The sequence below is a fragment of the Augochlora pura genome, chromosome 1 (assembly GCF_028453695.1).
Source record: "Augochlora pura isolate Apur16 chromosome 1, APUR_v2.2.1, whole genome shotgun sequence".
Taxonomy (NCBI): Eukaryota; Metazoa; Arthropoda; class Insecta; order Hymenoptera; family Halictidae; genus Augochlora; species Augochlora pura.
The window spans coordinates 5,768,279-5,792,908 of NC_135772.1; the positions used below are offsets into that span (position 1 = coordinate 5,768,279).

Genomic DNA, 24,630 nt, shown 5'->3' on the forward strand with positions numbered 1-24,630 from the left:
AAAAGCACGGGGGACGCCAGGCGCCACGACGTCGCCAGCGAGAAGGCGGCAGTCGAAGGGCGTGCGTCGATAATAACACAGAAAAGGGTAGTTCAGAAAATGTGAGCAAAAAGCGAAAAGATACTTGGCCTAGATAGCCACTTGCTTTTGCGTATTTTTGCAATTCGTCTAACATTCCTCGCATTTCCCTGCCGTTCTAAAATATTTCCATGTTGCGCATCACACACTTATTTCTGTCATGGATATCACCGCTCTGCCGTTATTTTTAGGGGAATATGAACAAAGTATTCAGAAAATATTTAACGTCATTCTCAATAAAGTTTTACAATCAGAAGATCATTTTATAACCAAAACAATTTGCAATTTCTTTCAATTAACACATTGTATGCGGGACACGTACTAGTATGTTTTCTGACGATTGATATTTGATACTTATGGTTGTTATTTATATATTTGTTTATATATATCAATATAAAATACGAAAAGTTGGTTAAAAAATTAAATAATTTTCGATCTATTGAGATTTAAGTGAATAACTAAATTTACGCGCAAAACGCCCGCTCCCGGTACAATTCCACTGCAAAATGTACCCGCACACAATGTCTTAATACTGAACCAATCATTGTCCATGAAATACCCAGTTCTTTATATTTTGTTTTGGTATTATTAAAATGGAAAGGCTTTCTTGATATATTTATATATAAAAATACAAGTCATGCAAGATTTAAATAAATTAGGCACCTTTGTATTCAGTCAAATTAGTAAAGAAAATTATTGAAGGCAATTCTTTTTACTTGTTAAATTGATCCTACTATAAATTCTATGGAATTTTCTATATCAGTACAACAAATACTAGGGAATACACCAATAACACAGGAAATTGATAAAGTAAATATTAAGTGTATAAAAGTGTTAACAAGTTTCAATAAAAAGTCATCAATCCACTTCACTATGATGATAGTAAAATGCTACATCATCCGTGTACACCTCATAACTCTTTCTGCTAAATGTATCAGGTGAGGACTGCTTGAGCTGAGAACGAGCCACGTCAGAATCGTACGACCATTTACGTAAATGATAACGCGTCACCGAGCCAATACATACTAGGAAGGGAGGACACGTTTCCACTGGTTCATTCACATTGCGTGTTACAGTTTCCCACCACGAGGATCAGAAGTTTAACAAGAGATTAAGTGATATTAATTGTTAAGACGCCATAACTACTTGAGATATATGTGCTTACTTAGTCATTTCCTACTTGATGAAACATTCATGAAAATTCTGCATTTCCATGTTATAATAGATTTTCTCATCAATTACGTATACAGATAAGATAGATGATGCACTTGTGTAACTCGTTGAATGATATATTACATATTGCAGATGCTGATTGTTACTGTAAATATGGGTGTATATCAATCGTTGCCAACAAGTTAATGAACGAAACTATATGATATTATTTCATCGTTCCTCCCTTTTTCAGGTGGAGTGAGGCATCATTTTGTGTACTCATAATTTGCAATCATTATCTCTCTTTTTACCACAAAGAGATTATACACCTTCTGATTTGTCAACAGTTGTAAACGACAGCCTGAAACGTGTCTCCATTTAGCAGTTGAGTATGCAGCAAATAGCCTCTTGTGTCATTGACTTCCTACCGGGGTATGTAAATTTTGTAGTTGTGACTTTGTAATTTTGACCTCCATTTTCATATTGAAGGAAAAGTTTGCACGAACTCGTATTTACAAATGTTTACGGATAAAATGATAGAATTATTTCATTAATCATTTTTACACAATTTGTACCTTGTTATCAGCGAAGACATGGTAATAATACAAAAATATTATAATTAGAATATATGATTTTACACCGAATACTTTTTAAAGATGTTTCTTTGAAAAATTCAGAAATAATCTTTATTTTTATCTATCGAGGAAATTGTTTTCATTGAATATTTATGCATTTATTATGAGTGCTACGATATACTATATTTATTCTTGAATACATATTTCCATTCAACGTGGTGTGAATAATAGTGACAGAACTTAATTTTCTCTAAAAAAATATTCCTCGCGGAAATTGTCATCCTAGGTACTCTTCATACACACGTGTCTTTCAACAAGGAATGCTGTTTAAAAACAAGATGTAGCCGGTTTTAATTCCCTTAAATTTGTCCTCACTGTCCAAAACTGCATATGTATGAAACACACCGTTTTTCGTAAATATGGCAGAAGTTGCGTCCGGTCGTAAAACTTTACGAGTTTCGTTGTTACGTTGATCTAACACATTTTGTCGTGGTAGTCTCCCGGTGCGAAAACCTAGTCATTTTCTGAGTGCTAGCTTCGCTATTATTTATTTTGTTTAAGTATGTAGAAGTGCCGGTAGCACGCACGAGCGCAACCTTGAATTTCAGGTGTCCCTTCCAACATAAAAAAGAATTTTTAGAGATATACGAAGAATTGTGTCTCATAATTTTCAGTTAACATTAACTTAAAATATGCTGTATTAATCAACGCTTTATATATCAACAGTTTTCTAATGGCGCTGTTAAATAAATCTTGTGAACAGAATATTTCAAAGTGACAGCAATTTGTAACATAAATCATGTAACATTAAATAATGTAACATAAATCATTTAACATTAAATAATGTAACGTAAATCATGTAACATTAAATAATGTAACATAAATCATGTAACATTATATCCTGAAATTGTTATTTAAAAAAATTATCGAGTTTTTTTAAACAGTTTAGTTTATGAAAAGCCTGTTACTAATACTTTAGAGAATAAAATGTTAATTATGCAAATATGCTGATAAGCTTTTCGTTGACAAAAGTTTATCCTCGCGTCAGTGACTTTATCCATTGTGTCAGCAAAGTATTATTTTTGTTGGTTTTGCAACGTTGAACAGAGGATCGTGTTGCACGGTAGAATTTAAGAGTAGAATTTAATCCGTCGGATAAGTTACGATTGGCCAAATTATTTCCCGAAAATTATTCCGTTCCCCGTAGACATGACTCGTAACGGAGTTCCGCCTGGTCACCAGCTTGATGTAATCAAATTGGACGTTTGCATAATGCAAATTCAACGAATTAGAAAAACACAGACCGTTGAAATTTTATGGGATCACAAATTCACCGACGAATTGAAACCAACAAAAAATTAAATGCACTGTCCACGTTAACATTTCGTAATTTCACACCTGGCATATACATATACAACTTATACATATAAAGATATGCAAGCTCTGTTGATTATTCGTTACCAATAATTCAGGTGATTTGATATTACAATTAGTTAGATTTGCAACTTTTCTTTGCAATTTAAAAAGTGTTATAATTATGGAACTTTTGATGAAATGTATGTTTAAAAATTGAAGAAACAATTATTATTAGGCTTCAAATATTGTACATTCATGATGAAAATGAATAAGCGAAATACAGAACTTTAGAGGATAGATTCTAGAAGAATTTAAAGATATTGTTACATTATTGTTAACTTATTATAATAATTATTGCAAGATATGTTTAATGCCATGAACTTATAATTTTATATCATATAAAGATTCGAAGTTTAGTTATTATTACATTCTAATAAAGTGCACCCTTCTTTCAAGTAGCATTATACGTAAAAGGATGAATATATTTTGCAAAAAAATTTATTTTACCACGTGACCCATGACCCATGACCAGGTGACACCAAAAGAGGTGTCGCCTGGATCTTATTTCACAAGTGCGTATCAAAATTACGTATCTTCAATCCCAGGATGCCTTTCTAACCGAAATAATTATTTCAGCTAATGGTATTGTATAATATACCTTAAAAGAATACACATCAAAGTAAAAAAACGTGTTGAAGTCATGATTTGATATTTTATTTTCATCTATTTATAGGTATTCATTATTTTCTTGCTAACAATTCTCAAAGATTAATTATCGATTGCAATTTCACTATCGCATTTGTGAATAGAATTCTTACGGATATCAATCCACGGAAAATGAATGCTCCAGATAACTACAAATGGTTTTTGTTCCGACAAATTCTGCAAACTATGCGCTGCACTGTTCATTCAAAGCGTGATAATACAGTGCTAAAAAATTGAACATCAATTTTTCAAGAGTTATTATAAAAGGTAACTCCTCCTTTACAAAGGCATTTTAAAACAAACTGCGGAAGCGAAGCTTCGTGGAGTAAAATAACATTTTTTTAAATAAAGCTGAGTACAATTTTCTGGCCCCGTTTTTAAAATATAGAGTTCAGTAAAAAAAAAATGAACTAGGGAATATAAAAGTAGAGGCTTCGCTTTTTAAACCGGCGTCGTATGTCGACATGGTGGGGCATGCTATATCCAATAAATCGATCAACCTGATTTAAACAAATTACATTAATTACAATAGTAATAATAATAATAATAATAATAATTTTTTTCTTTTTTGAGGTGGGGAAATGCATTATGCACCGTAAAGCTATGGGCTCCGTGTGTGGGACTCTTGAAACCCACTAAAACCCTACCTCCTATCCAGGACACCAGGCTAGACCCGTTTATCACATAACAGCCTGGGTCTTTATTTCCGCATCAGGGCGATGGTAGGTCTGGATTTCTTCGTTAATTTGGTCTCCTGGAGTCCTCGATCGCCTTTTTGCGGCGCAGGATCGTTTGGACGATAGTCGCGACCCTGGCCCAGTCTTTTTGGCTGCGGAACATCACTCCGACAACGTTACCGGGCGTAACCTCCCCGCATGCTTCGTCTAGTGCTTCTTTTTTATGCCTCCATGCCTCGCATACAAAGAAGGTATGGTGGGCGTCGTCGATGGGAGCCGCGCAGTTAGCGCACTCCGGTTCCGTAACTTTCCCCATTTTATGGAGATAGGCCCGGAGCAGGCCATGCCCCGTCAAGAATTGGGTGAGGTAGAAATCTAGCTCACCATGTCCTCACCCCGTCCATGCTGCTAAGTCCCTGATCAGCCGGGCGGTCCACCTTCCTCGGAGGTCGCATTCCGACCGATCCTGCCATTTCCGCAACGTTAGCGCCCTGGCCTCTTCGGAAGCTTTCGTCTTCCCGACAGAAGCCCGCAGGTTATATGCGTCATTGCGCTCCTGGGCCTGCAGGTCAATGGGTATGATCCCTGCCACGACCATTACTGCTGCTTCTGAGACAGTCCGGCAGGCGCAGGTGACGCGCAAGGCGCCGGTTCTGTGAACTCTAGCCATACGCCTCCGGTACTTTTCGATATTCAATGCATCTGCCCAGACCTCAGATCCATAAAGCATTATGGCCTCGGCTGCGCGTAGCAGCAATCTCCGTTTGCAAGGACGCGGTCCCCCGATGTTTGCCATCAGCCTACTGAGACCAGTCGTCACTGTAGCCGCCTTCTCGGAGGCTTTCCGAATGTGGTCCCAGTAGGTGAGCTTGCTGTCAAGCATCATCCCCAGGTACCGCGTGACCGTTTTGGTGTTGATGGTCTCGACTCCAATCTGCATCGACAGCGAAGTCGGTATGCGCTTTTTTGTTAGCAGCACCAACTCCGTCTTTGCTGCGGCTAGTTCGAGCCCGTGCTGCTCCATTCATGGGCCGACCCGACGCATCACCTGGTTGAGGCGCATCTGAAGCGCTTCCAGGTCACGACCCACCATCACGGCGGCCACGTCGTCCGCATAGCCGACCAGGAGGAGGTCCTCCGGCATCTCCAAACGGAGGATCCCGTCGTAGGTGATGTTCCAGAGATCCGGACCAAGTATGGATCCCTGGGCCGCCCCGGCCGACAGTGCCCTTCTTCTCGGTCCGTCCCATGTCTGGTAGACCAGTAAGCGGTCCCTCAGGTAGTCGCCTAGTATGCAGTGGACGTATTCTGGCACTCCGAAGTCCCGCTCCAGTGCCTCAAGGGCGTCCTTCCACCTCAACGAGTTAAACGCATTTCTCACGTCGAGAGTTGCCATGAGGAAGATGGGGCGCGAGAAATGGTTACCCCTCTCGGTGGATACGGCTGCTTCCACCACCATCTGAACGGCGTCGATGGTGGATCTCCCGCTCCGTAAACCATACTGTCTCTCGGACAGATCGCCGGCCGCCCGGACAGCAGCCAGCAGGCGAGGCTTCAAAAGCTTCTCCAACACCTTGCCCGCGGTGTCGAGCATACACAGGGGTCGGTACAAAGGTGCATCCGGCGGTCCCTTGCCCTTGCTTACCAGCACCAATCGCGCAGTCTTCCAGCGAGGGTGAAACACACCCGCCATCAGGCAAGAGTTATACATGTTCAGCATGAGCTGGGGCTGGCTGCTTGCTACGGCTCTCAGTAGCTCCGCCGGGAGCCCAACGGGGCCCGGTGCCTTTCGGTTCCGCAGGGTTCCTAGGGCGTTGGAGAGCTCCTTCTCCGTGAAAGACGGCACCTCAAGGTTGTCCGGTCCGTGCCGGCGCGTAAGTCTTGCGGGGTGATCGGGGAACAGGGTTTGTACAATATTGTCCTTCGTCTCCGCGTCCCTCGGTCCATCCCACGGGTCGTTGTCGATGTCCTCTGTAGTCAGCGAACCTTTCTGGCAGGTCATGGTCGCTCCTCCGGGCTCTTTGCGCCAGTCTCCTCGCTCTGAGGCACTTTTTCCTCAGCTCTGTTATCTCACTGGTCCACCAGTACCTTCTTTGGGACCGCCTCGTTGCGGGCCCCCTGAATCACGTCCATGGTCGCGCTGACCAGACGGCATGCTCTCTCTCTCGGAGCCGTTGTCGAGGAAGCGCCCTCCAGGGAATAATAATAATTTTTTTTTTCTTTTTTTTGGGGCAGGGAAGCGGAAAAATCTTCAGCAAGATACGCGGGGTGGGCCGTGTATTCCCCAGGTTATGTGGAATTCTTACCCACTAAAAAACCGTTCCCCAACTCGCGACTTTGAACTCCCCCCGGAACTGTTTATCACATTACTTCGGGAGGGAAGTCGCCATTGCTCGTCGCTTGAGACGCGGTGCCCTTTATGTCCTCACAGCAGGATTCGGCCCGTGAGGTGATACGGCGGCCTTTCGGCGGAGCTCCCTAAGATGGAGTAGTAGGGTTACACCGAGAATTCATATTCCATCCTCTAGAGGAGGGTAGGGCTTGACTCCGCCACTGTTTTCCAGCTATCCGGAAAGCCACATACTGGTGGTCGCTCCCCGTGTAGTCCTCGATAACTTTCCAGTCATCTATACGGGGGGCCACATCCTCGGATGCCATCGTGACGTCTACGATGGTCTCTCTATAGCCGAACCGTCGAAAGGTCGTGGACGACCCTCTGTTGAGGACCACCAAGTTCAGGCGAGCCGCCTCCGACAAGATCCCCGCCTTGAGATCCCCTCCGACAACCCATCTCCCCTCCAGCTCCTGGATGGTGTCTTCGAGGGCCCCAATCTTGTCGCGGAATTCCGCGATACGGTCGTTAGGGGAGAGGTACACGCTCATCAGCGTAAGACCCTCTCCCCTCACCCATACGTATCCGGCGCCTGCACCGTGTCTCTGGACCCGGAACTTGGATGGGTCCGGTATCCAGATGGCGGCGGTTCCTAACGTGTCGGCGAACTACGTGGGGCCTTCCCGAGCTCCGTACGGCTCACAGAGTAGGAGAACGTCGGTCTCCCGCTCGAGCCGCATTTGCTCAAGGAGGGCATCCGCGACTCTGCTTCGATGCATGTTGGCTTGCAGCACCTTAGCCATTTCTGGTCATTCTGGCTTTCGCCGCCGCTAGGGCGTCGCGGAACGTCTTGCAGGCGCCGGAACCTATCGTGTGCGACAGGCTCGTGGGAGGTACCCCGCGCTCTTCGCAGACAACACAGTTGTGAGGCCATGTGCATGCCGCCGCCTTGTGGCCCTTGGAGCCGCATCGGTAGCACGCGTCTTTCCGGTCCGTCCCTTTGCAGGCCCGCGCAAGATGCCCGAAACCGAGGCATTTAAAACACCTTGCGACGGTGGATCTTCGACGGGGTCGGCTACGGACCATGCCGATCGGAATGGGTCCGAATTTCATCAGACCTTTAGACGCGGACCTTTTTTCTAGCACGATAATTGCCATCTTCTGGCCCCTAGCGTTGGGCTTGGTAACCGTCACGATGGCGTCGGCGGTGGCCTCTCCAAGCGCGCCCCTGAGGGCCTCTTCCACTTCCGCCTCTGTCGTGAGGTAGTCAAGGTCCCTTAGCTCGGCTGTCTCGCGGGGCTCTAGCTTCTTCACAGAGCCCTCTTGACCTATGGCCCCCCTTACGGCCTCGCTGAAAGCGGCCTTCTGCTCCGGCTTCGCGTTTCCTCCTAGCTCGAGAAGAACGTCTCCGGAGCGGATCTGCCGGATTTCTATGCCGCTTTGCTCCGGCTTGACCTGCGACCGCAGTCTTGTAAGTACTTCGGCATAGGTTCTTCCCTCAGCCGGGCTTACAATAACTGCGGCGGTTCTTTTCCTCCGGTGCCGCTTCCTCTTCCTTCTCTTTTCTTCTTTTTTCTTTTTCGCCACTTCTCTCCCCTGCTGCAGTGGCGTCGACTCGGGCGTTGTGGGGGACGTCTGTGGCTTCGGTCTCTTCCTCTTCCCCTTCTTGGTGGCGACGGCATGCTACTCTTCTTCTTGCCCCTCCTTCAACCTCTTCTCAGCCGGTGAAGGCTGAGAGGCAGGGCTTCCCCGGGTCTGACGGCCGCGTTTACGAGCGCTAGTGTCCTCCTGCTGAAGCGTAGGCTGCGCCCTGAGGATTGCTTCCATTTCGTCGACGAGCTCCGCGCACTTCGGCAGGCCGGACTTTATTGGCATGACCACATTTTTCTGCTTCGCGGTAGCAGCTGTCATCGCCTTGATGACTTCGCGGCATCGCGTGAGCAGCTCCCGAAGCGAGGTCTGCAGGTCGTTGGTGGTGACCACCACCTCCGGCCCTACCTTATCTCTGCCAGGTTGGCAGCGATCGTCGCTTGTGGCAATAGATGCTGCAGGAGCCATGTGGTCCACTCCTGCAGCACTGCGGTTGTTGGATAACGACGTCTGGGGGCCCGCTTTCGCACCCTCACCAGACGCCGGTACTGGGGATCCGACCCCCTGCACCGTAAGCTTACTCTCCTTACGTTTTCCTTCCATAGTTGGTTTATTTTCGGGGTTCCCTCCCCTAGGTCGCTCTTGGTTTTTCACCACTCCGCCTGAATCTTACCGGCAAGGGAGACCCTGCCAGGAACCGAAGTTCCCGCCGGCATCGCTTCAGACATCCTCGCAGCTACTTGTGCCCCCGCACCACAACAAGGCGTCGGCCACGCGGGGGAATAATAATAATAATAATAAAGGAAAACGCTATATTCAGAAAAAAACGAAAAACAATTCTACAGAAGCATACAAAATAAAAATGAATCATGCAACCCAGCACCAAATCAACAAGAAATAACAGATTATTGGAAAACCATATGGTCAGAAAACAAACAACACAATGAAAATGCCAAATGGATAAGGAAGGAAGAACACGATTATTCATACATAATAAAACAAACAGATCATACAGTAACAAAAGAAGAACTCTCAGAAACCATAAAAAACACACACAACTGGAAAAGCCCTGGGATCGATCAAATCCAAAATTTCTGGTACAAACAACTAACGTTTACACACGAATACATAACAAAGCAAATCAACCACATCATAGAAAAACCCGACCAAACCCCAAAATTCCTGACGGAAGGTAAAACCTACACCATACCTAAAAACAAAGATACACAAAACCCAGCTAACTATAGACCTATCACATGCCTACCGACACTCTACAAAATAATAACAGCTACAATATGCAAAAAAATAGACAAACATTTAACTCTCAATAACATTCTGACCGAAGAACAAAAAGGATGCAGAAAAAATAGTCAAGGTTGTAAAGAACAATTAATAATAGACTGCACCATCATGAAACAAGCCGAAAAAACACAACGGAATCTACACACATGCTACATAGACTACAAGAAAACCTTCGATTCAGTACCACACTCCTGGTTATTAAAAGTACTACAGATATATAAAATAGACCAGCAACTACAACAATTTCTGAAAGAAACCATGAAAAACTGGAGAACAAGAATCCACATAACCACCAAAACGTATAAAATAGTAACAGATTTAATAAAAATAAAAAATAGGCCTCTTTCAAGGTGATTCTCTAAGTGCACTATGGTTCTGCATGTCCCTCAATCCATTATCAAACGCACTCAACAACACGAACTATGGCTACGCCATAAAAACGGACAACACCACACACCATAAAATAAATCACCTCTTGTACATGGACGATATCTAATTATATAGATCAAATACAACACACATAACAGGAATTCTCAAAATAGTTGAAAACATAACAATAGACATTGGAATGGAATTTCGTATGAACAAATGCAAACAACTACATATAGAAAAAGGTCGCTGGATCAAAGAAGACGAACCAATAACGCTTAATAACCAAATATTAGATAACTTGGAACAAAACGAGACATACAAATATCTAGGCTTTCAACAAAACACACGAATTAATCATACGCAAATAAAGTCACACCTCAAAAACAATATACGCAAAGACTACAAACACTTTTGAAAACGAAACAAAATTCAAAAAACCTATTTAAAGCAATAAATACATACGCTATACCAATCCTCACATATTCATTCGGCATCATAAAATGGTCCAACACAGATCTTGAAAACATGAACATAACAACAAGAACACAGCTAACAAAATATAGAAATGTACATCCAAACGCAAACAAAGACAGAATCACAATAGCCCGAGATCGAGGAGGTAGAGGCTTCATAGATATCCACATACTACACGCAAAACAGATCAAGTCGCTCAGAAAATACTTCCACAGTAAACAAACACCACTACACAAAGCCATAGTAATAGCTAACAAACATCACACGCCATTGAACCTAGCAAAGCAGACACAAGACAATGACGAATACGATGAAACACAAATCTACCAACAAAAAATAGACACATGGAAATCCAAAGAAATGCACAGTAAACACTGGTACAATGTAAATAAGGAAGAAATAAACAAAGAAAACACATATAAATGGCTGAAGAACGGACAGCTCTTCCCGGAAACAGAAGGATTCATGATGGCCATCCAGATCAAGTAATAGCAACTAAAAACTACAGAAAATATATAATAAAAGATAATGCAATAGAAAATGATACCTGTAGAAAATGCCACCAAACAAAAGAAACAATAGATCATATAATCAGTGGATGCAAATTCATAGCCGGACAAGAATACGTGGACAGACATAATATAGCAGCAAAAATAATACATCAGACAATAAAACAAGCATATGAAATTAGTACAAACAACATACCATACTACAATTACACACCAGAACCGATAATAGAAAACGGAAACTACATGATATATTGGGACCGCACTATACGCACCGATAAAACAGTAATCCATAATAGACCAGATATAACAGTGCAAGACAAGAAAGAAAAAACTACCTACCTCATAGACATATCGATCCCCAGTGACACAAACAGAATAACCAAATACAAAGAAAAAATAGAAAAAGATCTCAAAATTGAAATACAGAGAATATGGAAACAAAGGAAAGTCATAGTACTACCGTTCATTAAATCAGCCACAGGAATCACACCACATTCATTCACAGAAAACTTAGCCAAGTTAAATTGAAAGGAAAAAACACACAGGCACATTCAAAAACCAATAATACTAAAAACATGCCAAATAGTTCGGTCGTTCCTACAACTAGAAACATAAAAAACACCCAATAGATTGAAACAACGGTTAAGACTTGGCTCTAAGCCCGTCAATCGAATTAAAACCCAGATGTAATACTGGAGGAAAAAAGGATAATAATAATAATAACATATAAAGCATTTTCGTTTTATTTTTATAATATTCATAACAAATGTATTCATAATTTCCTTATTAAAATTAATTTTCAAAAATATTTTGTTGAAGAAATAGACACGAGTATGTAATATCTAACAACACTTATCACGTCACATTTTATATCACACTGGTATCGGGTTAAATTGAGTTCAAGCAGACTATCGTTTGATTTTCTTTGCCGAATTGCGGTACTTTAAAAGTTTATTCTGTAATTAGGTTGAGTACTGCTATTCCTAAATATTTTATACGAATGGATTTTTCTGTATTGACAAGGAAAGAAACTTGATCATTTTACAAGAAAAATCCTCTTATCATTTTATCATTGGATATCCTTTTCTTGTAATAACGATTCTATCGATTCTATATGTATACACATGATTAGATTTTTATATGTATACACATGATTTATCTAATCATGTATGTATAAAAATATAATCATGTATACACATGATTAGATAAATAATCTATTGGCCCTTGCAGCTTATAACTAATTGGTTGAACGACAATTACTTGAAGCTGAGCTTTAGGAACACGTTAACAACTTTGAAAGAGTTGCAGTTGTTCGACTTATTCGAACACAGATTTGCATACATACACGTACTGGGCAATACATAGATAGACAACTTCAAGCGCGCACGTCTATATTTAAAAGATGAGTTCGTATGGTGTCAGACGCTATTTGTTATTGAGATTCAGTTTTGTGCGAATTGAAATTTTACTTTAAATTATTTTACATATGGAGAGAACTTGTGAATATTATATGTATAATTTATGCACGGTGTCCCATTTGAAGTAATGCGAAATTACATCATCTTTGAAACTACAGTTCATTTATAAAATGTTTTATAAATGTTTTCATGAACATGCTTCCAAAATTTCAAGGTGATCCTGGTTTTTTCTTAATGGAAATGTATACCTTTTCAATGTAAGCAGGTTGTAAATTTTAAGGTCAATTCATTGACCTAAACATTTTAGTCCTCGAAGAACACTCAAGATTGTTTTATGCTGTTTAAAGTTTATCTTTCTTGGCACGAATTCGTGTTATGATATTATATATAATATATGTAAATACGATATTGAAAAAGTTTCTAAAAACTAATGACGCAATACTTTGAACTACTGACAACGTAATTTGAAAAATGCAAGAGAGTCCTGTCTTTAAAAAGAACTAATAAATATGCTTGAATTTTGCAGAGCAACAAATTTAATTTAAACAAAGCAAAGAGAAACAGAGAATTATTATTCTGATAAACCGCTTGGAATATTACTTATTTAATTAATTCCGTTGAATGCGATTTACATGAAAATACCGGATTACACAAGGTAATAATATTAATAATAGTAATAACCCCAAATATGTGATAATAAACTAATTTATGATTAAATTAAACAGTGTAAAACCCATGTAACTTATTTGCAGATTTCCATAGCACTCTACTTGATTAAATATTCAATGCATGCTTTTCGTCAAATACTTAACGTATTTCCATAATTGAAACAACAGAAACAAAGTAGAAATTAATTGCAGCAAATTATCCAATAAAACTACTGTTCACTAAATGTTAGATTTATTTACATTACAGAATCGACCATTTACATCACGGATGAATGATTCAGACAAGATGAGAGATTGGTTCACATTCATTTTTGACATAAGTAGGTCACACTTTTTCGGCAATATACATTGTGCTATTAAAAGTTGTTTTTTTAAACATTTCAATTAGCTGGAATGACACAAAAAATTTTAAAAACTCATATCTCTTAACTGTTTCATTCAAGCTGAATTTTTCAGCATGCATGTAACTCTCAGTGATATAAACTACATTTTTAATCTATTAATTTATCGTTACATTTTTGTTTTCACTGTGTATTTTATTTAAAGCCACAATGGATTAACAATAAATTTTATTTATCGTTAAAGGTTACTCGTTAGTCGGATCAGGATTTTTTGACTGCCACTTCGTCAACCGTGTTGGCAATGTGGGGGCCGAGCATCGAGGTAAGGGGTTAAATTTCTGTTGCATGATACGATAATCAGCCGTATCTGGATTCCATCAAAATCTGTTAATTATCTGCCCGTATTGTTCGCTGACAACGAAAGCCCCCTTCTTAATTAAAATCTGTTCAGTAGGGAACACGAGATCACGGCTGCTGTCGTTGTTTCGCGAAGACTTTCAATTAATGATCTTACACGTTGCCTGAACGAAAGCCGTAATGACAGCGGCGCCAGCGTGGTTTTGTAAAGTGTAAAGCAGCGGCGTAACAGAGAAAATACCGGAGATGTACAGGTGAAAAGGCAGAAAGAGAAAGAACTAATGGCGCCCCCACCAAACGGGTTCGGTGGCGTGATGCGATCGGCGCGTGCGCAGTTTGCGCACACCTTTAAAGCTTCGTACCGCCAAAACGCATTCCCATGAGTCAGTCGTGCACAGCCGGTCGCGTCGTACGGATCACGTGTTATACGAGTACGTTGACTGGTCGTTAGTTCGAAACTCCAAGAGCGTGCAGAAAAGCGTGCGTGTGACGCGTTCTCTCTCATTGCTTTCTACGTTCCCTTCGAGGAGAACGGTTGCGATCGCCGAACGAGGAACGTTCGCATTCCGGACGACAACCGATTTCCAGTGCGTGAACTTTTCGCGTTTGCCGCTGCGTTTCGGGAGGAACCTGTGAAAGACGCTGACAGTACCCAGAGATGAGAAATCTCGTGGAGAGACAACTGTCTTGGCTTGCTCTGCTCGTGACTGCATTCTATTCTCGTGAGTAATTTTGTTCCTTTATTCTATTCTCAAACCCGCGATTTGGCTAGATAATTGAAGGACGTATGCAATGAATGAAACTGAGTGTGACAGATAAAATGCGAGAAAGATTAAATTACGTGCAATTTGAAGAGGTTCGGCAGCTACCGGTTTTCCAATGCACCGACCGAAGTGTCCGCGATGCATTGGTACCAGCGTTCTATCCGTGTTCTATCTTTAGCAGGTTTTCGGTTCACTCCGGATGTGTTTTGCAATTGAGTTTTTCACAGGCCGTTTAGCCGAGCGATGTACTTATAACGTATTTCCTCAATTCAGTCTGTTTATTTACTGTCACGTCTCGCTGGATTAATGCCTAACTGACCTACACACTTTTACATAGATGAGCACAACATCTGCTTGTCCTTGTTTTCATTCAGCGATACGGACGTATTTCTCGACCGACTTTATTAATTGCGTAAACAGTAGTCCAGTTTAAGAGTTTCGACAACGGATGATTATCGCGTTACTTACGTCAACGGTTACGTTATATCGGTATACGTCTTCCAACCGTTATTTCCTCATCCGATAATATTGATGCGAAAATTCGAAAAGAACAAACGTAAGCAGTGTTATGAATGTTTCAAATCTGCCGTTTAATTGATCAATTAAGCAATGTACTAGATGCGATCGCTGCGAATTGTAATCGGTCCCATGCCATATGTTGCCGCGCGCCATCACGATGCACTCGTTTATTATCATCATTGGATTTGCGAAACGAATTTGTCATAACGATGTTCGGGGAAAAGAAGGGGAAGATAAATGTCGAAAAAGGTGCAAACAGTTTATACAATTAATTGCTTTTAATCAAGAAGCAATTGATCGTCACGAAATTCTAAAATAGTCGTTCGAGACAAGGTGCATGCGGTCGGCAGATTTTCTCGTGGCGAGATACTAAAATAGCGCGATGCTTACCACGTGGGTGAGTCTCTCCGTTACATCGTACGAGATGACGTCGCAGCCGCTGATTGGTCGAGCGGATGGGCGTGCGCCTGGCCTTACCTTGCCAACGTATAGCGATGGGACTGACCCGGGCTTTGGAATGTACTGAACAATTCAATTGTCAGGCGTTTTTCGCGGAACGTAGCGTGTTAGTGACGTTCAATTTCAAAGAAAATCTTATTGATTTTATTGTAGAGAAAACTGATATTTCGCGTTCCGTCAAGACAATTTGAAAAATTGATTTTTCCGAGTTATTCATGGCAAAAAAAAACGTGTAAACGTATTGGTAAGCGAATAAATCCATGCTGCGAAAATTTTTAATGTTAGAATGTGTTTTCGAATTCCTCTTAAATGTTTCCAATTTTCTCCTTTTTTTTTAGATTAAACGGCTGATTTTCATGTAGTTGTAGTTAATGTAGATTTAAAAATGAAATTAGAAGATAAATAATAATAATAACAAATAATTTAATTTTCTAATATAATGGATCAGCATATACTTTACCTTTTATTTAGTTCTTTAAGGAAAATATATTTAAAAATTTATACATACAATGCAGTTTGATATTGCTTGAAAATAGTTATTATCAGAAAATATAAGTTATACAGTTATACAGACATATAAAGAACTTCCACAATTCTGACTCGATTGAAAATTCTGTAGCACATGACATAGATGATGCCTTTTACCCACTCTTAAATACTATCATAGATAATTAATACTCGGATCATTTCTTATTTGTAGACCTTGTAAGTGATGACACAATATTCTCTCATCGTTCCAGTAAATATTTATCAAAGCTATTTATGGTTTAGTTTTAAGTTTTAGATCTTCCGATCATATATTAATTTTTGCACAATTTTTTCATATAAAATTTTCATTGTTGATTATAATGAATGAATGAAGTTGATGAAGTTTTTATTCTCACCTGCTGTATGGAATAATAACGCAAAATAATTCTCTCACGTTAAAGGACTTATTGTGAGTTTGAATTTGACCTTCGTTTATTTCCAAAAAGTACCTATAAAATTTTCCTTACATATCTGAATTTACGACTTTTGAAAAATTGTTAATATGTGAACTGTAAAAATTTCAATAAGTAATAAATCCATACTATTTCAAGCTCTAAGAGTACAATAATGTTATATCGAATGGGAAATTAAAGATACACTTTCTCTTCGAAATGTTGTAAATGAAATTTGTTAAAAAATATTGAAAAACTCTTCCCACAACTGAATTTACTATAGATTTGAAAATTGAAGCTTTCACTTTACGATCCTCCGAAACGTGCTGAACGATTTTAATTAGCTGTACCTTATAAGTATTGCAGCAAGTTTGACAGTATACTTCCTATTCAAAGCTTGAAGCTAGCGCTAAAATAGTGTTTGCGGTCACCGTTTACGTGGACCACTTGACACAAATGTTAGAGAAAAACAGACGTAAATTGGATCACGAAAGGTTAACTGCGCTGAACTGCGCTAATCAGTCGCGGTTCTGTGACTATCGGCAAGCGCGGAGCGTCGCGTCGCGAACGAAATAGCACATCAAGGATTCTCTTGAATTGGTGACGAGGATGGTTACGTTCATGCTTTAAAAACATCTTCGGAGTCTTTTTCGTTGTTGGTCGTTTCCTTGCGAGCGGAGCCGGTTTCTTATATCGCATTCCGCAAAGTTTAAGTTTGCCTTTTGGTAACCGACCATATACGAAGCACGCGTTGCAGCCAAGCTAGACGGATGTCCAGACATCCGTCTTTTTTCTCTTCCGCTAGGTATCGCTATCCGTGGAATTTCAAATAGTATTATCACGCGATACACATTCGCACTCGATTCTGTAACTAGGCTCCTCGTCGTTTTTCCGAGCCACGTCGTCTATTGTGATTACGGTTGTCCTTACGGTGACCTTGCGCATCAACTTTTCGGTTTTTAAGATTCCACGAACTCGCTTCTGTAAATCTTCCATTGTCTAGAACTTGATGGACATCCCTACCATTGTATTACACGAGATAATGTGTAGCTAAAATATTAAGGCGTCTTTAGATCTTTGGTGGTTGGCAAGGTTTTTGGTAATAAGCAACAGATTTTATAGCAAAATTAATTTAACATTTAGACACTTGGACTAATTGTGTATTCTCTGACAATTCATTCAAGTTTTGATTAAGGTTTACATAGAGGAAAAATAATGTATCTAGAAGGAGTATTTTAAAAAATATGTGGAAAGAGGAAATGAAATTATGAATGTTCTAAAATAGTACTGTATTATATTTTTAGCAAAAAGATCCATCGTTTGTTCATCGACAGAGAATCATTTTATAAAATTATCTACGTATAAGTTGTGTAGTTTATTTTCTATACAATTTTCTCCAATGGTAATGGAAATTAAGAAAATAGTTGTACACGTATTAAACACTGTGCATTTTGCAATCATTTATTTTACTTGGAAATAGTATGTCACTTTATCATCAATATTTTTTTGGCTTTTGTTAACCATTTAATGCCATAAAACATCACTTTTAGCGACGACTATAAGCAACAACTGTACTGATGCATGTTTTGCAAGCCAATGTTCGCTAACGAACTTTTGCCTTTGCAAAAGTATTTAAGTGAAACATGAATCAGTTCAAAACTGAAACAATTTGAAGGATATGATTTTGTTAACCATGATTATGATAAAGTAATACTGAGGTAGCAAAAGTTGTTGAACGACTAAAGAAAATGAGAACTTTTTGTTTTAACATTATGCATTATATAGCATATTACTTTTAAAATTACCTATTATAATATTGTAGATTAAGTTTACATTACGTAGTGGAGCATATTATATTAATATTATTTATTATAGTATATTTCTTCAAATGACATTTAAATATTGAGATTACAATGGTATGTCACATATTGCAATTAAAATTATAAACAAATATAGAAACAATGCTGCATAAAATCAGAGTTGAAACAATTTGTTATCTTTACATTGGAAGGTATTGATTTTATAACTGTTCTATTAAAATTCTTAGAAATGGTACACGTGTACCAATACGTCAAAATGGACGTAGCGTTATATCATGCATTCCAGAAAATAATCTTGTAGATAGATAGAACGAATTTGAACTAAAAAGAAAGAAGAGCCTTCTTCTTCCTAAATAAACAGTTTTCCAGCGAAATGATTTTCGTCTTTGGTCGCCTTCAATCCGCAGTACTCTTTGCTATTTCGTTGCACCGATTCAATCATATCCTTCTATCAAGGAACTCTTTTTCCGTACAACAAATTGTAGTTCCATTTCCGTGAAGTTCCATGGTCCATTTAAAGGAAAGACGACGGTAAACTATATTAAAGAGCAGTAAAATTTTGCCAACAGGCGAAACCGGAATTCCTTTGGTCCTAGACAAGCAGGGATAAAGCAAAGTAAGCAGAATTTAATCATGTTAAGAGGGTTCCGCAGCAAACCGTTCATTAAGGGAAATATTGGGATAGGTCAATGTACTGGATGCGTCTTTCGTGTTCCATCCGACAAATCTTACTCTGTACTTTTGACGTGTGCTCGAATCTTTCGAGTTATCGAAAATTTTCGTCGTTCCTTAAGATTGTTCAGTATTAATTAGCCCGCAGCAGCTGATTTTTAACATTCGATCGAACTTTTCTCTTCGTTTGGATTTAGTTGATTTAAAAATCAACTTTCATCGAGAATTCTCTGCAACATCACACTTTATTCGATATATCAACGGAGACGAATATCGATTCTGTTGTTGTTGCTTCGATTCGCGTCTGTTCCGTTCGTGTATTTCAACTGACAAACGCATATAATTGTTGTTTTGAAGTTCTTTTTCCTAAACGAACGACTAACCGAGTTTTTATTTTTCATAGTTTCTTATGGAAACTCGTATCTTTTTTTTTACTTCTACTGCCGACAATATCAGATTGATTCTCATATTGTTTTATTTAGCGAAAATTGTTGTGACGTAAACTGTTAATCTAACAATTATTTTCGACCGAAAATATTAGACTTCTTGGAATATTAAATCCGCTACTCGAAGGTGAAAATTTTAATGAAATCGATTGTTAAGTTCGAAGCAGTGAAATAATGCAACTATTACGTGTAATCTTATTTATTATTTATAAAAGTGTCTAAATGCTATCGAGTTAATTTTTGCACTCTTATCGTTTTTAATAGATATGGATTAGTTGGTTTAGGTGCTATTTGTACATTATGTACATTGTATACAGGATAACAACGCTAAACGTCACTCTACTTATTCCAAATGCAGCATGAAATGCTAAGCAATATCGAAATAATTAGAAAAAATAAAGTTAAATTTATGTTAATACAAAAGTATTTCTCGCAACCATTTTACAATCAATTTAGTTCCAAGGTGAACATAAATCGACTACGAATCAGTAATTGAGTTACCAGGATTATATGAACATAAATGTGTAGTTTAGCATTTGTAGTCGAACTCCAGATTTATAATTAACTCGAGCTTTTGAACGTAATGTGACTGTTTGGGAGGGAAATCGTGCGACCAGGAAAATTTTGGCACGGGAGAAGCAGGGTCGCACGTTGGCAGGGTCATGCCTCTTAGAAATGTCGTCGAATGAAGCCAAGAACGACGAGACGATTCGCTCAAATGTCGGTCATTTTACTGTCGATAAATAATAAATTACCATCACTGCGAAGATATCGCTGTGGCGACAACATGGTTTTTCGAATGTTAGAGTACTGGGTCGCATGTTTTCATATTCTTTACTGGCCGAACGAAGTAGTAGTACATAGCATAGAATTAGTTCCGCAAGGAAGCAAACAATACAGCAAGTTTCATTGCATTGGACTTATAAATGCAACAGTAGTGGTGTGCATAATTATAGACTCAAAGTAACTTTTACATTGTTGCTGATATTTAAAGGAAAACTTAAAAAAATGTCATATATTTATATATTCCTATTTTCTATTATCTCTAATATAGAAATATATAAATATGAGTCTTCCTAAGTTTTTAAAAATATTTCTAAAAATGCGAAGTTATTTTGAGTGTATAATTATATGTACCGCTGTACATATGTTTCGTTCTCTTATAGAGTATGATAAAAATTAGATTTGAAAACACGTCTTTTTTTAACACGATGATATATATTCTTTTGGCCAATATTGGATTTTTATGTATATCGGCTTCCTTGTTTATCAGATAATTAATACAACTGCTACCGAGCTTGACAGCACGTGTGACTAACACTATTTCGTATTTTACATAAAGATAATGAAACGAATATTATTCGTATCATTATTTAAAATTATAACGCGTACCATTATATTCAGGTACTTTATGACTTTCCTGAAATGACGTACTTCCATGTTTTACAGACGCATATATTATCCTGACCAGACTGTGAATCCGGGTTATTAGATATTACTGCCGCTCTCTAACGAACAGAAATTTTGTTCATCATTTTTCTGCGATGTGTTTGAAACAATCAATAACGCTATAAATGTATAAGAGGCGCAATTTAATTATAAATGGAAAGAATGTGTTGCATTCATGAAAATCCACGTTCATTGCCATTACACTACAAGAGAAATGGAAAGTAGTTTACAGTTGCAAGAAGTTTGATGAAATTTTTAGAAAGAGGAATGACCCGGTTGCGATCGTTATGTACTGCGTACACGACATACGTTAAAATTGCGATTAAAGGCACGAGCTTTAATTAAAAGCGAGGAACCTGTTAACTGTATCATTTCACGAAGCACCTCATCGATGGCTCGTATTCAACGTCAGCAGTATAAACGAGCTATACGACTCGTTTCTGTTTTTCGAAAAAGCGAACGCGTAACGGTCTGTTGCAGGTCGACAGGTCGAAATTTGCCCGATAAATTCATATTCATGCGTTATTTGCAATATTGTCGCCGGTTATTGCGTACGTTTTGTACTTTTCACATCAAAATGATAGACGCCACGTTTCTATTAAAGACACATAACTTCTTGCTCTATAATATCATATTAGTTTCGTTACGCACATTTGTCACGTATTTAAATTTAAACCATTCTTTTATTACCAGGTTATTGATCTTTATGCGAAACAAAAATTCTTTATTGATTCCAACAAACATTTTAGTGAATTGAAAATAATATGTAAATGTGTCAAATTCGCAGTTCTTTTCTTTTACTTTGAATTTTAGAAAAGTTGGCTGGTTGCAGTTGAAAATAGAAGAAAGATTCAAAAAAATGTCAACGCCTTATTTTGAATCTATTAAAGTGATCAAAGAAAGAATGGACTCACTATTTAGTGCCTATTGCTTGCAACTAACGCAGACAATTTTTTAATGCATAAAATAATAGTAAATCTAAGATTATGATAATGTATGACGCTCTGTAGTTAATACAGCAAATAACTAACGAGAAATTAATTCGAAAACAGCGTATAATATTATGGTCATTTAAGCTGTAATCGTTTTTAAACAGCTTTGCAGTGTTGATTATCAGTGACTGTCGTGGCAGTGAACGCGTTAAATGCATGTCAGCAACACGTTTCGAAGTATGCGGCTGATGCAGGAGTGACAACGCGCGATGACAGCGTTATCGTCGTTGTTTTGTCTATCGCGATGGAGATAACGGACATCGGCTGCATGCTAGATATATTGTCTCTGACCCGAACAACGCCAGCCGTTACAGTATTTGATTAATGGGGCCATCGATTTTAATTACATTGGATTATTTGCTACGATTTTCCTTTTCATAGAGAATTCGACCGTTGCATCCTTAGATCTGTCATATTCTGGGTGCGCATTTCTATGAGACAGTGCTAGTTAACATGAGATGTTTCTTTTGCCGATGCTATAATCTTACGAACATTAAAATATTTGCAGATTTTATATGGACCTCTCATAATTTTTTAAAACTCTTAGCACTTCTTTATATTTGTTATTTTTACTGTGTTGTATGCTTGGATATAGTTAAAGCTGACACTGCAGTTACAGAAAAGCATTTAAAGCTTTCCTACTAATAATAAAACTGGGCAGGAAAATAGGCACCCGCCGTAATGCTACAATTTTATAGGAGAGTACATTCATTGTATACTTTGATAATCTTCATTAAATAAAGAAAACAGTAACTTGACACATTTCTTAGAGAGATTGTAAGAGTAGTCCGATTAAGGGTTTATTAAAATCAGAAATGCAAGATTCATTTCACTGTGTAATCACTTTTGCAGACTCAACGGTTTAGCTTCGTGACGATGCAGGTTTCTTTCAGATAAATTGCCTTTTCTTTTGAATTTTGGATATTTTTCTCGTATAAAAGAGCAACACATTCCAGTTTGTCCTAGTTGATATTGAAACGATACTGAGATAGCCAGTGTACGAAGCGTTACGACCCGAGGGTTATTAACAGATTTCATTAACCTAATGCACTTTCGCGTTCTCATTGGTGATGGTTCTGTTTGATTTGTAATTGAGCGTACCACAGGCCCCCTCTCGCTCACTTTTTGACTCTCTGCCAGCTTCTGTATTATTCCGCTGTATAATTGATACACGTATCGATTGATAGACTGTATCACGTCTATTTCTCATATTCGAGAGCTGCTAATGAACATTTACAGTTTATTCGACGTTCACTGTTGAAAAATACTGTTCTACATTTTCTGTCTTTGTAAGTTGCTAAAAAAGATTTATTTAATGTTATACATTCAAAAACACAATGTGATGAAGATAATAATGAAACAAAGGAGATCGGGATAAATCTTTTGTTCTATTTGTCGATTTTGTGAAGTTAACAGACCTCTAAAGTACAATAATGAGTTTCTTGTGTATATTTGTAATGATATGTTAACAATTTCATTTTATGGTTTAACAAAATATTATAATCTATATGTAATCAGGAAAAACATGAGACCTGAAATAATGTTCAAGTATTTCACTTCACGTATGAGAAAAAATATTTATTTCAATTAAGTATTCCAGCTAGTATTTTATATAATACATAAATAACACAGTTCCAGATATTTGTATTGCTTAGTTGTAACAGTTTAACCCAGGTTTGATAGTAACATTTAAAGGAAATTTACATTCACAAAAAATTGGGAATAACGTACGAAAATCATTTATGCCATTTATTTTACTTAATGCAATTTGTAAATTTCCTGTAAACGAGACAGTGTTGTGAGTCACAATAGAATAATCCATATAGTGACCAATAACTCGCATTTTTTGTAAAAAGTATGTATTACCGTGGTAGGACGTCATACATTCGAAAATAAATTAGTCCAGTTTTTTTTTAACATTTTCATGGTTAATTTTCCTTTAGTGGATGACTACATTCATTCCATTTAAATATTATTCCGAAATGTTTGTCTTTATAGGTTGTTAACGAAAAATTCGTTATAACAAATGTTTCACAAATGAGTCCTTTGAAAGCTGATTGAACCAGATTTAAAATTAATCAAAGAAATGTCTTTATACTATTTTGAATAAAAAACAGTAAACACAAAGGAAGGCAACGGATTCGTTTTTTGCGTCAATGACATTAAACAATATTGTCAAAGTTTGATTAATTCGAATAATCTCGAATGCGTTGTTTCTCTTTGGCCTGCATCCAGTAGACGATAATGCACATTCATTAATAAGCAAATTGTTGGATTGGTACGAAACAATTCAACATTGCTTATTATAATTCACAGTAGTTGCGTTTCCAAGTTTGCGTCCTCGCTAATTTATGTTCGATAGATCATATTAAAATTGATATTTGCCCCTGTTTAGATAGTAATGGAATTAATCGGTGCCGTTGATTGCAGGTAATATATCAATGTTATAGTTGTGTAACACAAATGTTGAATTGTGTCCGTAATGAATCTTAACAAGATAAGCCTATCTGAGAATTGTACTATGAAGACCGTATTAACATCCCTCCATTGTCTTATCGAAATGACTCGTACCATGTAACAGATAAGCGATTACGCGTAATATTAATCGTTGGTACACTAATGGATTGATAAATTATGTAATAAATTGAACCATTATCGAATTTAATATCATATTTGTACGCGC

General features: G+C 38.4%; 1 protein-coding gene across 1 annotated transcript in view; it reads left to right on the forward strand.

Moving 5' to 3' along the window:
- Positions 1 to 14,211: 14,211 nt before the first annotated feature.
- The window catches only part of LOC144478688 (uncharacterized), a 65,132-nt gene continuing 54,713 nt past the window's right edge, over positions 14,212 to 24,630 (forward strand). Inside the window, exon 1 of the mRNA XM_078197270.1 lies at positions 14,212 to 14,628. Within this exon, the coding sequence (XP_078053396.1) occupies positions 14,565 to 14,628 (64 nt within the window). The 5' untranslated portion in view covers positions 14,212 to 14,564. The remainder of the gene's footprint in view (positions 14,629 to 24,630) is intronic.